Below are 14,960 nucleotides of genomic sequence, written 5' to 3' on the forward strand. Positions count from 1 at the left end.
CAAAGATCAAATAACACAGTACCATCTGCGGGACAGGCAGATTCTAGAGGGATTCTCAAGAACTTCTCAATGACCTACTAGAATCAACTCTGCATATTACTTTGAAGAATTTTATCTTGAGATCATACCTGGCATTTTCAAAGAATGCCTAGGGGAGCCCACCCTGTAGCCCCATTCCCAGCACTTTGGGTTTTTAAGAAAGCAGAGCTGTGAATGAGACAGAGGGTCTAGTTTTAATTCCCTATCTCATAATGAAACTGGTTTGGTTTCTTGTTCCTAGGTGGGCCACCTCCCTTGAAACCAGGAACTTTATCTCTCATTGCTTCTCCATTTGGAGGACCACCCCCTAAACTGATAGTGTAGCGTGGGGAGACGGGTGATGTGCCATGGATTTTAGTTTGTCAGTTGCCATGGGGACAGGGAATCATGGTGAATGGGAGAGATCATAGCTATTAGGACCATGTAGTGTGTCTGTTCTGGTTTTTATTAAATTTGTTAATTATCTCTTTGTCCTTTTTTTTGCAGAGAGCACGGATAACTTTATCTTGTGTAAGTCTGCTTTACCTGTTGCTTTGAAACTGATTTATTCTGATACTATCGGTAACTATTGAATTCAAATAGTCCTCTCTCCTATTCCACATCATCCCTGGCCCATGGCAGCTGAGGGCATCTGAGTGAACTGTGAAAGGGAAATGAAGGGTAGCAATGCTTTTTAGCCAGTTCCAAGCCCACTTTTCTTGGGTAATCACTCTGTGGTTCACTTTCCCCCAGGGAGTTTTCTAATGTCTGATGATGTTGTGGATCTCTTTACCTGGATAAAGAGGGGCTGTGTGAGGATGGACATGGGTTTCATGTGCCTCAATAGACCCCCTAGTGATCATCCTAGTTGTTGTTGCAGAGAGAATATGGAACCTATAAACCTGCTAGTGTTTCTCACCTGCTTCAGGAGCCTGAGCATTTGGCCAGGACTCGCCTCATGAGAACTTGACTTACAAGGTTTCCTGATAGGCTCAATTCCTTCCTCAGAAGGAATTATTGAGGCTCAGTTTATAAGTGATTTGGGGCTAGGGCTAGACAATCCTAAAAGAATTTGGGGTTTTGTTTATGGACTGTGGGGAAACCTGTGTTTATTCCTTTTTCTTTTTTTCCTCCATGGGAGGTGGGAATAACAGCAGCAACTGCTGCCATTTCTGCCCCGTGTCTGGCTTGAGATAGTAGATGCTGTTTAGAAACACCCTCGGCTTTTTGGTACTGATGTCAATATCATCTGTGATTTCTTTAGTTGTCTTCAGCCTTAGAGGACTTGTAATCTTGCAGAATATCCCTTCAGAGAATTCTGAATTGGGGCCATTTCTTGTCAAGGAGGTGATTCTAGATGGTGGAGTGAGGGGAAAATTGATACTTGGCTTCCCATCCTGGCCTTGCTGGGTAAAGGTGGTGTTTCCTGGTCAGATGTTTCTATTTTTTTAACTTAAGCTGCCCTTGTGTTCTGAAATCAGTGTTAGGGGAATGGATAGTGGGCTGTTTGATGGATCCCCAGGCCTCCTGGATCTCACTGAGGAGTAAAGAAGGAAAGAGGGAGGGCACAGGAAAGGCAGGGAGAGGAAAAGGAATGCCTGTGGCAAGGAGTAGCAGAATGTCAGCAACAGCTGCCACCACCAGTAACATTTGCCTAATCCAGACCCTGGCCAGGATCCCAAACCATGTTTCTTTTTTCTGTTCCATAGCTCATGGCCCAAGTTGCCCAGGTTATGTTATTTTCTCTGGGGTGGGGGTAGGGAACGGGACTGAATGTCTTTTATTCCAATGGAGCCTGTCCTTGAACTGTAACACCAGCCAGATGGTTAGATAGGAACCTGGTCTCTGGGCAGGCGGGGAGCGGGGGAGTCCTGCAAAGCCTGGGGAAGGCAGACTGCAAGAGCCTGGCTTTCAGAGGATGTTCTCCAGGGGGAAGTCTCAAGGGAGCTTGGGAGTTGGGCAGAGACTGTGGCTGAGCCTCCCCAGCCGGGAAGCTAACTGTCCTCCTCCTTTTTGTGTTTGGTTTTCAGTTGATGAAGTGAGTCCCACACCTCCTATCACTGTGACCCACAAACCAGAAGAAGACACTTTTGGGGTGAGTCACTTCTTGGTCAAGAGGAGTGTGTTGACTGGCATAGTCATTTTCAGACTTCATTTGTGTTGCTAACTTTTGCAAATATTATCTTACTTGGAACTTTGAAAAAAAAAGTAATGAATTGAACTACATTCAGGCAGTTTAAACCTTCCTTGTTGGGTGGAAATAGTTCATTGTTTGAGGAAGTCTTTGACGATCTGCTCCAAGCCCTAGGGTTCAGAAAATCCCCAGTCTATTAGGAGCCCAGCTGGGCCTGATTTTCAGGGGCTGCTAACTGTACAAGTTACCTACAAAAGGCCAAGTTGCTCAGGGCATCTCCTTGGGTGGGTTTTCAAGCGCCCACTCCTACTATTTCAGAGCCTAAGATTACTCTGGGGAGGAGGAGAAAGGATTCTTTTTAGAGTCCAGATCTTTTCGACTTTCCTGGATAAGAATGTTACATAAGGAATTTTAACATGAAGATGCAGAATTCACTTGCTAATTAAAACAAAATTAGAAGCCTCTCTAGGCTTGTTTTTGTATCTGTTAGAATGGCCCCAGGTGAGAAGGGACTCAGAACATTGAATCGTGGAACTTTCTCTAATCAAATTGGGTAATTTATATATTTTTAAATGTTCATAGAGTCTCATAGATTTCTTCTTCTAAAGACCTTACTCAGTATTGCAGTTCTGAGAAGGCTACAGTGACTATGGCAGTAGGACTGTTCTTATCTGGGTACACACATTATTTTCAAGGAAATTGGGTTTTTTTCCATGATTGTTGCTGACTCTCTGTTTCTGGTTCCTCATAGGTATCCATAGCAGTTGGACTTGCTGCTTTTGCCTGTGTCCTGTTGGTGGTTCTCTTCATCATGATCAACAAATATGGTCGACGGTCCAAATTTGGAATGAAGGGTAAGGTGGGAGTTTCATTTTCAAGGGCGTCATGGGGGGAAACATTACTGCTTTTGATCAAAAGATACTGTTTTAATCTCCTATTGCTCTCTGAGAGAGCCTCCGGTCATGGGGTCTAAGTGGTACTGGTGGAAACTCCTGTTTGCTCCTTGTTCTTGGTAATTATGGTTTGAAGGCAGTGTTGGGATCTGTGGGAACCAAACTGTAGATCCACATGGTTTTGCTTTGACTGCTGATAAATGTTGCTTAGAAGGGCTTATGCAATGAGGATAATTTGGAAAGGAAGTTGGATTTCCGGGCAAATGAAGAGGGACTTTGGTTTATTTTCATTATGGGTGGGTAAAGGGACTCCTAGTTTGAGGACACGGTTTTCCTCTTGTTTTTGAAGTCGCGTTGGGAAGGCATCAGCACAGCAAGATGTAGGTAGACTCCGGCATTGAAAAGCTGCCCATGCAACGGGATCTCAGCACGTAGCTCTACACAGAGTCCCAGAGTGGATGCCAAGAGCAACATGACTTCTAAATCTGCTGGCTGGCTTCCATGACATACAGTGCTCCACTCCACTGTGGCAGGGTGGGGTGGTGGGATGTGGCTCTTTGCCAAGGCTCGGGTAAGGGGACTGGCATGAAAGGGGTTAACATGGTGAATTAGCATCCACCTGCCTGGTCTCAGAGATGGATGTGACCAAATGGTTCAAGAGAGGCTGGGTACCAGTTCCACAACAGAAACTTGAATTTCAAGATATGCTCCCAGCTGGGGTTTCCATGTTTGGTGATGCTGGGTGGGGGTGGGTAGGGAGGGATGATAAGAGGTTTGACAAGTTATCAGTTTGCTGAGCCAGGACTCAGGTTGGTGTTATCTGGTGAGACTATGGGATGTGTAGAGAGATGAATTTCTGTGGATTCTCTGCATGAGCTTGTGTCTGTGTTTGGGGACCTTGGGGCTCAGGGACTGAAGAAGAGTACATGAATGGCATTCACAGGGATGGTGATCCTCTGAGTTGTATGCAAATGTTGGAGTGTTTGCGCATGGAAACGAACTAGTCCATAGCTTTCGCTATATTCTCAGAAGCCTCTGTAACTTCTTGAAAATTCAGAACACTGATATATAGGGAAATACCCAGAGAGGATTAGAAGGGTAGAAAACCCTGTAATCCCAGCTACTCAGGAGGCTGAGGTGGGAAGATTGATTGAGCACAGGAGGTCAAGGCTGCAGTGAGCTGTGATCACACCACTGCATTCCAGTCTGGGCAACAAAGCAAGACTCTGTCTCAAAAACAAACAACAAACAAAAAATGGGTACAGGGTGCCCTGTTTCCAGAAGGTTTCTGCCTTTGCACTCTCTCCTCTTGATGAACCTGATCAAGTCACAGCAAAGCAAGCTAGTTTTTCTTAAGTCGTCTGAGATATTTTGACCAAGAGAAAGACATGTGGAGGGAAATTATAAAGATGGGATGGAAGTTTGGCCGGAAGCCAGATGACTTAAACAAAATCAGACCACTCTTAGGCACCTAGATTGGAGATGTCTTATCTGCAAACACAACATGCCAAACAGCGCTTTCTAGGTCTAGAAGATGAGATGACCACTGAGTGAGCGCACAGCTTTCAATCTTTGGATAATTTTTGGGCTCCTGGTTTTGAGGACTGGCACTATTATTGCCTGTGCAAAGTTTTCCTACCATACAGGGAGCTTTTCTAGCTCTTCCTCCTTCCACCTGAAAAAACATCAGGGCCTTGACCAAAGGGAAGAATGGGGCATTATTGCTCTTCCCCCGAGGAGGCACACCACCAGCTGAGACCCTGAGACATGCTTGGCAGTGCTGTGAGAGCAGATTTTTCCTATTACTTGTCATCCTGTTTCTGGAACAGCGTGTCCCCATGTCGGATGGATTAGGCAGCACCCAGGGTGGTGCCTCCCCTCAGCTGTCCTCAGAGCTTCTCCCAGCCCCTGCTCCCCTCTCCCAGGCAGAGCTTCCTTTCTTGGCCCTGGTTGGGTCATGAGAACATGTCCACGTAGGTGGAAGTGAAATATCCTCTATTGTAAAGTCAGGCAACTTAAAGAAGTTATACTGGAGTTATAGGCAAGATGAGATGGTGTATCTAAGACTCACCTTGTTTAGAATTAAGCCTGAATCTCTTTCATCTTTATGAAGCCAGATTATGTTTAGGTCTCACTTTAGGATAAATAAGTGCAAACCAAAAATAAAATTCTAATCCCCCCAACCATCCGAATGCATCCCTCTTCTCAACAAGGGCATCCCAAAGTTAACCTGAAAAACTAGTTCAGACCATGATGGGAAGGGGGGAGCCATACATGCCTCATTAAACCCTCCTTCTTTTTGGAATTACTGATAGAATAGACTTGTTAAGTCTGATGAGAAACATTTGCAATCTATTCTGTCTGATGCCTGCTACCTGGATCATAAAACCTTGGTCTCCATAACCTCTTATTGAACCTTCCTATTGAAAATAACTCTTTCAACCAATTGCCAATCAGAGAATCTTTGAATATGCCTATGACTTAGAAGCCCCTGCTTCCAGTTGTCCTGCCTTTCTGGTCTGAACTAATGTACATCTTACATGTATTGATTGATGCCTTATGTCTCCCTAAACTGTATAAAACCAAGTTGTGGTCCAGGCTCCTTGGGTACATGTTCTCAGGATCTCCTGAGGGCTGTGTCACAGGCCATTGGTCACTCATATTTGGCTCACAATAAATCTCTTCAATTATTTTACCGAGTTTGACTCTTTTCTTTGACATAAGCAAATGCCTCAAGCTGCATTAACCTTTGATCTTTTATTGCCAGTGAGCATCACAGTCTTGGATAAAGAGTGATGACACGGGTACCAGAAGTTCCCCATCTTTGACTTAGGGAAAGCCTTGTCTCTTCACATCCACCCCAGTCTCAGTTTTGAATTTTCAAGTCTGGGTGAGAATCTACGATACCATTTAATTGCTCATTGGCTTCAGCAAAGTTATTTACCTTCTCAGTGCCTCTGTTTCCTCAACTCCAGAATGGTAATAAGACTACCTCCCTCACTGGGTTGCTGTGAGTGTTGAGATCTATGTGTAATTGGCATATAAAAAGGCTCCATGGGTACATTTCTCCCTTCTTTTCTTTATGTATAAACCTTTATAGGTTCCTTTTATTGCCTTCCAAAAAGGGCTCCCATCCAAGACTCAATCATGCCCTCTTTTGTCCTGCACAATATTTAGTAAAATGCCTTTATTATACGCTAATCCCAGTACATTGTCGTTTCTTTGCTGATAGACCACATGTCTGTCCTACTTGACCAGGAGCGACCGATGGCAGAAATCACAGATCACTCAGCCTAGTATGCCTGAAAACACCACACAACATTTGACAATTGCTTGTTGAATTTAGAAATGAATGACTTTAATAATAAAAAAAGTACAGCTTATAAATTAACAATGGGGTAGTTAGAGTTAATTGGGAGATCTGAGATGTCTGGGCAGTGGGAAGTAGAGAGATGATGATAGGGAAAACTCATAAACAATTCCCCCATCCACATCTGAGGGCCAGGTGTGTCGATAGGGAGGGCCTACTAAAAGGAGCTTTACTTCCTTCTGAGAAATAAAAAAAATACAGAAAAACACAAAGATTAATATAACAAACACCCATATTCCCTCCACCTAGAATAAATGACTTACTGTTTTGTCTTATATTTGCATTTACTGCTTTAGTTTTGGAAGATATAAAATATGACTAGAACTAAAACCCCTTTAGTCATCCCCCTGGTCCTATTCCCGTCCCCATCTCCATAGGCAGCCGTTAGCCTAAGTTCAGCATCCTCCAGTTCACTGGCTGAAGCTTCTTTCCCTGTATCTCTGTCTCTGTCGGCTGTCTCTCCCCTCATGGCTGTCTCCCAGATAAACTCACACCTCCCAGACTGCCAAATTAGCAACCACCTCTACTACATGAAAGTTGAGTGGCTAAGGCTGGTAAACAGTTCATTCTCATACTTCTACCTATATGTATATGTACAGATATATGAATATGTCTCTGTATATCCATATGTAGACACACAGACATGCATATATATCAATACACTTACAAAATGCATTATTCTGTGCGTGTTTTAATTTATATTCATGCTTATACTCTGAGTAACTTGCATCTTGCTTTATTTCCTTGTCATGTGTTGGAGATCTCTCTCTGTTGGTATGTGTAGGAATTCCAATGGGTGCCCATTTTATGGGAGATGAATATATTAACCAGATCTCATAGAAACAAACCAAACATGCTTTGTCTCAGAGCCCTCCAACTGCCATGTTGTTGATCAAAATTTTGGCTTGGGGAGGGGGTCACCTTGGGACACAAGCTCATCTTCTTTTGGAATCACAAAGGTTTTAAGATGGTGCTAAGTGTACAGTGGGGGTTTCTTTTTGCTATTGATGAAGTCTGATGCTTCAGAGTGGCAGGGGTGATTTGCGAAGTATTTGGCATGTCCTGGGCACTGCCCTATCAGCCAGTTCTCCTGCTGGAGCAGGGCCCTGGAGGTCCCCACTGTGCTAGGCATTAACTCTTTGATTGTCAGATCATGGGGTGGCCAGGGTGGTCGGGAGGTGGGTACTTGTGGGGTTCAGGGCATGGGATATTTACCGCAGCTACAGAAACATATAAAAATATTTCAGCATTTTAACAACTAACTAGAGTGTACCCTTGCATCCTGGGCCTGGAAGTGAGATGGTTCAGAATTTAGGCCAAATTCATTCTCATAAAATATTGTTAAATTAGGCATTAAAAGATCATGACAGTGATCTGGCTGGGCTCTCCTGTATCCGTATTTCCAGGTGAAGAAACCGAGGCCCAGACAAGGAAGTGACTTGCTTTGGTTTGGCTGAGTTTTAGCTCCAACCACTTTCCACAGCAACACAAATGCCCTAACTCCTTTGTCTTGGCTGCCACACTGTCCACATCCATAGTGCACCATCATCATTTCACGTGGTCATTAGAACAATAACCAGGCAATAGGTGTTAGTGTGTCTGAACAATAATAAAATGTGCCCTGTAGTTTTCATATAAGATGAGCATCGAAATTATTTAATAGAAAATATAAGGTGAGCATCATCATTATTTAATAGAAAAAGGAAGCAAGTGTTTGGATCTTTTGCAGCCTGTAAAAAAATATATACATTATTTGGCCTCTTTTCCTCTTGACCACCTCATAAGTATCTTTAAATACTTCTAGATCAGAGATACTGTGAGAATTACTTCATACTTCTTGGCTTCCTCTTATTCCCACGGAGAAAACAGAATAATGGTTTATCAGAGCTGAAACAGACCTTAGGCTTATTAGGCTAATGTGCCCATTTTACAGCTAAGGAAACTGAGACCCAGAGAGATGCAGTGATGTGCCAGAGCACACAGCTAGCGAGAGCCTCCAGGCCCTGCTTTTCCACATACTTGACTTGTGCAGAGAACCTGGGAGGGTCAGAGAAGTGAAGCTGGATTATGAATACATCAGCTCAATCCCTCCAAGGCTCTGATTAATTAGCTTTGAATGCTGCCCCACTTAAATGGGGCTTTCGAAAATTCTCTTATTAATCCACTTTTTCCAACCTGGGGCACTCCTGGCCTTAGGGAAAGATAGGAGCTGATGGAGGAGTAGGCTCCAAGAACCTCCTTCATTTATTTTCAGGCATGCTAGAGACTGCCCGCGTGGCAGGGCAGCGGAAGTGGGAAGGCTGGGAAGGAAGGGCATCAAGAACTGCTGCTTGGGCTTCTGGCAATGCCTTAAGTGCCTCATCAGCAACCACTTGCCTTTCTTCCTAATGGCTGGATGTGTGCTGGTGCCTGTGATGGGCCTGCGGATGAGCACTTGCAGGACTGTTCCATTGTAAATTAGCGTTAGTTAATAGGTACTTAAAGTAAAGTGGTTGCCTATTTGATTATGATTGGGGGTTATTAACATTTTTTTCCATAAACAGATGGTAACTGTCCTCTGAGTGGATTGTAGAATCCTGCCAGAGTCTTGATTTGGAGGGACTGGCTCCTGCCAGAAGATCTCAGGGGCTGCTGCCACATTGAACGATCTTGTTATCCTTCTGGTTTCACCGCTTGGTTAAGGGAATGATTAGAGTTGGGAAGGAGTCATTTCTGCCTTCTCTCCTAACCTTGGGGCATTGGACTGAGAAGAGTTTCTTCCAGGTGGAGGGAGGTAGGAGTGGGAGGGATCTAGGACTCCTGAGGTTTGATGCTGTAGGTTGGCATTTCTTTCTCAGCTGGGACAGTGTCCCTGTGTCTTAGCCATGTGTGCAGAGCAGGGGAATTGGTACTGGAAGTGTGGTGTGCGATAGATCTCTGAGATGACTGAAAGGGGACCTGGACCATGGATGAAAGCACTGTTGGTATTGTTGAGTAAAATAGTTTCCTTCGCCCTGCACAATACACTTATTTGACTACATTTAGCAGGCGGTCGGAAACCAAGAGCAGTGCAAGGCAGACATGAAACTGGGTAAAGGAATTGGGTTTCCTGGCTTCCCAAGATATGTCCATTCTTTCTTCCTTCTTGTTTTCTTCCTTCTTGACTTCTTTTTCTATTTCCTCCTCTGAATTGACATGTGCAAGGGAGGAGGGCACCTTTGGCCCTTGCCATGATCCCGTACTTGGGATTCCTGGTGTAAGATGACTCTTTGAACATAATGTGGAGAGTGGTTTCTGGCTTCTTTCCTGTGTTGTGATCCCAGGGTCCTCGTATTCTCCTAACAAATGTTTGCATGCCCTCCCTCTCTTTTCTGACGTTTGACAGACCTTCCAACCACCCCCCTCCCTCACAAATGCCAAGTATTTGACCAATTCTAAATTAAAGAGGTTAGGTTTGTAGCAGATCCACAGGCAGGACATAAATTTATAGAAGCCAGCGGTCTTCTGCTTCTCCTTCTCTGCTTTGAACTTCATTGAGAGGCTCTGACTGCAGTCAGAGCCTCACCCCACTTGATGACTGAGTTCTAGAATGTGATGCATGGAGCTTTGAGAAGGCTGTAAAGCCATGTGTGTTTTTCTGGCATGCTTTTGCTGCCCTGTCCTTTGTGGGAGTTTGCAGGGGTGCAGTGAATCATCATAGAAGTCCCTACACAGTCACCATCGGTCGTGTGGAGGCAGAACTTGCTCTGAAGACTCCAGGGAACCAACTGTTCCCTTGCATCGACTCTCCTATTCAAAGGGGATTCCCTTGAAATAGAGGCTGATGCAAAATATTTTTCCTCTGTGGCTACCTGCTAGCTGGCTCTTCTTGGCAGGCCTCTCTATCCTGTTCAGCAGGGCCAAGGATGACCACTATGCTTGGCTCTATAGCCAAAGTGATGGCATCTCAGATTCATTTAGTTTTGGCAGCAGAACACAGTGCTTACTAACTTGTGTTGTTGCAACTGGCTCCCACAGGGTTAACAGCCCCGCGATACCTTACCCAGTTTAGAAGTTCTTCACCTCTTGTCCCTTCTACTCATGTGACAGGTGAGATCACATGCCTCGAGCCCCACTGTGGATGTCACCAGGCTTTCCTAAAAGTACTGGTTGTCACAGTAATTTTACACCTTAGGAAACTATAACAGAAGATGTGTTAGTAAATGAGATTTTAAAAGCTAAGAATAAAAGTAAATTCAAACTGATTTTTGACTCTTAAAAAGTCACAAACTTTAGTAATTTATTTGTCATCAAAAATCATGGTGACATACTTCCTCACTGATCCAATTATCCTACGGTATCACAGTATAGGATGGAAAACCAAGAGGGGCTGGGGTTGCCAGCTTTGACTTTCTAGCATCTTTCTTTGCTCCAAATGTTTTTTACCCCCTGCAAAGTCAGGTTGCAGAAACTGCTCCAACAGACCCTCTCCTCTCTTCTCGTGGCACATTCTTTCTCTCTCTGCATATTCTCCTCTGGGTCTTGGAAGCTTTCACTTGCGCAGAAGAGGCATGATGATAGGCTTTGGCTAATGAGAAGCTGTCATGTGGCTGCAGTACCCAAGACCTGTGTTTATGCAGCTCATTCTCCTGTGAACTCTGCAGAGGGCTTTAGGATGGCGAAAGAGCAGCCCTGGAAACCAAAGACAGCAAAACAGAGAGATCAAAACAACTGCTAAGCGGAAAACACGTTTTTGGAATAGGGGAGAAAAACCACATGCTGAAAACATCAGACACCAAGCCAATGGCTGCAAATCCCCAGCCCCAGCCACCCACTGCCCTTTGTGCTGTGGTTCCTGACGGAGGATGAGCTGGGCAGGGGGGTAGAGAGGAGTGCACTGCAGGTGGAGGAATAGCATCCTTCAGCCAGCTGTGCTTCCAGCAAGCAGGTGTGTCTGCCACCTGTTCCAGGCCCGGAGCTTCTAGGGAAAGAAGCAGAAGCCTGAGGTTGGTCTATCTCTGGCCCTTGCACTCAGAAGGGTTAATAACACTCCCTGTTTCTCTTCCTCAATACCGCAGCATACTTAGAGAGGAACCAACCAAGTTACTCTGGTGCCTGCCTCTTTATTCTTTTCTCTTGGATCAACTCTGTTACCACAAGCCAGAGGGGAACATGCTGCTGGCTTCCTCCCTAACGGGATCGGCTACCTAATTTGTGTGGCCCAGTGAAAAATGTTCAAAAAAGATTAGAATTTCCAGACAGCTACAGCACAGCATTAAATCCCAAGCTAAGGTTCTTTTGAGCATGGAGCCAGGTCACAGGTCCACGAAGCCAGCTCTGCTTCCTGAATACAAAATCCATCATGGCTTAAGATCCTAGCTCCTTTGTCTATCCTGAATGGTGATGAAACAGGTATTTCTGTACTTCCTTTTAGAGAGAAGCTGGGATTTGGGCTAAAGGCAAGAATATCAGTTGGTTTTTCACTTCTAATCATAGTAGGGGAAGAGAGTGACAGGCATCAAACATTCATTGAGTACCTACTGTGTGCCAGACATCTAATATATCTTCAAATATAGTCTTCATAAGTGGCTATTATTCCCACTTTAAAGATGAGAAAGCTGCTCAGAATGGTTAAATCGCTCAAGGTCATGTACCTGGTAAGTATCAAAACTAGATTTTAAATGAGTTTATTCTAAATTGTTTATTCTAATTGTTTATTCTAAATCTTAGCTGCACATTCTAAACATCTGATAAGATTATATAACTTCCCAAACCTAGGCCACACTCCAGGTCACTTAAATCAGGGGTGGGTGTTCTTTTTTAGTTCCTCTAGTGATTTCTATGTGCAGCTAAGGTTGAGGAACAATGATCTCAATCCAATAGACGTCCGTATATTTCACTGGTTCTCCAGGTCATTTATGTAGTCTGCAGACCAGCTCATCTGATAATGCTGGGAGCTTGTTCAATGTGCAGTTGCCTAGGGTTTACCCCATAACCACTGAATCAGACTTGGGGTGATGTGGGGGACAAGCAGTTTCTCTGGCTGATCCTGAATGATTGCTGGGGTTTAGGAACCGCCATCCTATACCTGTAGAGAGAAAATGGCTGCTAACGTGAACAGTACTTCTCAAACTTGAACATGCAAGTGAATATTGGAAGATTCTGGGGATCTTGTTAAAAATGTGGATTCTGGTTCAATAGGTCTGGGGAAGGCTGAGAGTCAACATTTGTTACAAGGTCCCAGACAATGCTGCTTTGTGGACCATGCTTTAAGTAATAAGGGGTTAAGTTTCTGGTAAATACTTCAGGCCTGTGACCTGGGAACTTAGATCACCTCTCTGCTTTTTGTTTTTTCCTGAGTGCCAGTTGCAAAATGAACCTGCCTCAAAGGTCTATAGGCTGGGATTTTGTGACTATAAGATTGCAAACTATAACCACTTTAAAAAAAAATTTTGTATTTTTAGTAGAGACGGGGTTTCACCATGTTGGTCAGGCTGGTCTTGAACTCCTGACCTGAGGTGATCCACCCATCTGGGCCTCCCAAAGTGCTGGGATTATAGGCATGAGCCGCCATGCCAGGGCTCTATCAGCACTACTTGTAAGGTATTTCAATTCTATCCTCTTTGGGTAAATATGCCTCTCTTCTTTCCTAAAACTGTTTCTGTAGTGGCTTCCTTGGTTCGAAACCAAACTGCCACCTCTTTCCACATGAGGGGACTTGTAAGGTCTGCTGTCCCAGTTGATTTCAGTAAACTGTCAGGTCAATCAACACTGATGTCCCCACTGAAGGAGTGGGGGCAGAAACTCAGAGAGGCTAGCAGGCAGTGGGCAGCCGGCATTCCCAGCTCAGAGCTCCTTGAGCTTCTGGGACAGTCATTCCTCTCTTTCTTTAGAAACTTCTTTATCCTGTTTGCTTTCCCTCCCACCCTGATCTGGAATGAAATGTTGAAGGCTATAGAAAACCAGAAAAGCTTGTGCTGGCAGGCCCTGGAGTGGCTCAGAGTGGGTCTGTCGGCGGGCAGAGGAAGCCCCATGGGTTAAGTTGGTGGGCTGCCTGGGCTGCCCGCCGGCCTCAGAGACACTGCCCTGGGTGGTAGCTGGAATCCCATTCTTCCCAGTCTTGCTGCTCTGGCGGTTGGTATTCACACTGGAAGCCTGCCCTGCCCTCCAATTTACTGCAGAATAAGAGTTGCATAGTTGGCAGAAGACCAGAGCAGTTTCCAGGACTGATAAGTCCTGGAAATGCCAAGCCTCTCTACCTGACAGGCATCTTGAATTCAAAGGGGCCTCTGTGCTGGAGCAGCCCTGCAAACCTGTTCCCGGGCAGGGGCAGAAGAATGCCAGCGTCTGTCTATCTGCCAGCAGGCCTTGACATGAAGCCCCAAGGAGGGCGTCCGGGTGGTTCCAGGAACTGCCTTTCAAAAGTGAATCCTTCCAAATAAATGGAGTTCAGTGGGTTGGCCTTGGACCAGTTGAAGGGGGTGCAGAGGGGCACCCTGTTTTTGGCCTGGGCTCTAGGGGAAGCAGGCAGGATTTGAGTACTGTTATGAGCCATTATGTGTGAAAATGGCTCCCACAGCACCAGTCCTCTGCTTTGTGCCTGCTTTGCAAGGGGCATGCCAGCCCGATGGGGCTGTGTGTGCTGCTTGCTGCCTTCTGAGGAGAAGTGCTATCAGAAATCAGGGGCCATCCAAGAGCTTGGGAAAATGGACACTAATGTTTGCTGTTACCCAGTGTGTAGAATGGGGTAGCCTTTCTGGAAAGTGGCTTGACAATATTTATTAAAAACCTAAAATCATGAAAGCCCATGTCCTACTGACTCCACTTCGGAGAATTTAACCTAAGGTAATACTCACAAATGGCTATCCGTATTTGTGGATATGGGTATTTATGCCAGTGTGAGTTACAGAGTAAACTTGATAAATAAATAATTACTTACAGACCTAACAATAAATGACTAGTTAAGTATTAATACATTATGGTCCATATATATAATACATTGCAGACCTTAAAAATGACAACTTTTAAAAGTATATATTTAACATTTCTGAAAGGATTCATATGCAAATAGTAAGAAAACCTAATAGCATAAAAGATAATGGAGTAAAAATCTGAGTTTCAGTCCCTCCCTAATTTTCTGCCACTGGGATAACCATTACTTAGAGGTTCTTACATATCCTTTCAGAGATAGTCAAGGCTTATGCAAGGATATGTTTCCCTGTTGCCTTTGCACAAATGCAAGCTTGTATTCACATTGTTCTGTGCCACATTATTTCTGCTAACAGCCTGTCTTTGAGATGATTTAGTATCAGTTCATAGAGATCTACTGCATTCTATTTTTATAGTTGCATACCAAGAATGATATTTTAGCAATATGTATTGACATGTGAACATGTTTACAATGTATTTCCAAGTGAGAAAAGACTCCAAGCAGTTTCTCTAATGCCATTTTTTTGTTGTTGTAAAATAAAGAGAAAATATTTTTATACACATACCTAGAAAAAATATTGGGATCATATGGAATTATAAGTCAGAATGTAAACAGTAGTTATCTTTGGGTGGTGGGATTTGGGATGCTTTTTTATTT

The 14,960-nt window shown here is 44.3% G+C and overlaps 1 protein-coding gene across 9 annotated transcripts in view; it reads left to right on the forward strand.

Moving 5' to 3' along the window:
* NTRK3 (neurotrophic receptor tyrosine kinase 3) overlaps positions 1-14,960 on the forward strand; it is a 561,369-nt gene that overhangs the window by 304,010 nt on the left and 242,399 nt on the right. For 6 of the 9 annotated variants that reach the window (XM_055277323.2, XM_063640134.1, XM_055277325.2 and 3 more), the window contains 3 exons: positions 526-549; positions 2,049-2,113; positions 2,904-3,006. In XM_055277323.2, coding sequence (XP_055133298.2) covers positions 526-549; positions 2,049-2,113; positions 2,904-3,006 — 192 coding nt within the window. The remainder of the gene's footprint in view (positions 1-525; positions 550-2,048; positions 2,114-2,903; positions 3,007-14,960) is intronic. The other 3 variants (XM_063640133.1, XM_055277329.2, XM_055277331.2) reach the window with 1 other exon arrangement.

This window comes from Symphalangus syndactylus, chromosome 5, assembly GCF_028878055.3.
Source record: "Symphalangus syndactylus isolate Jambi chromosome 5, NHGRI_mSymSyn1-v2.1_pri, whole genome shotgun sequence".
In the NCBI taxonomy this organism is placed as follows: domain Eukaryota; kingdom Metazoa; phylum Chordata; class Mammalia; order Primates; family Hylobatidae; genus Symphalangus; species Symphalangus syndactylus.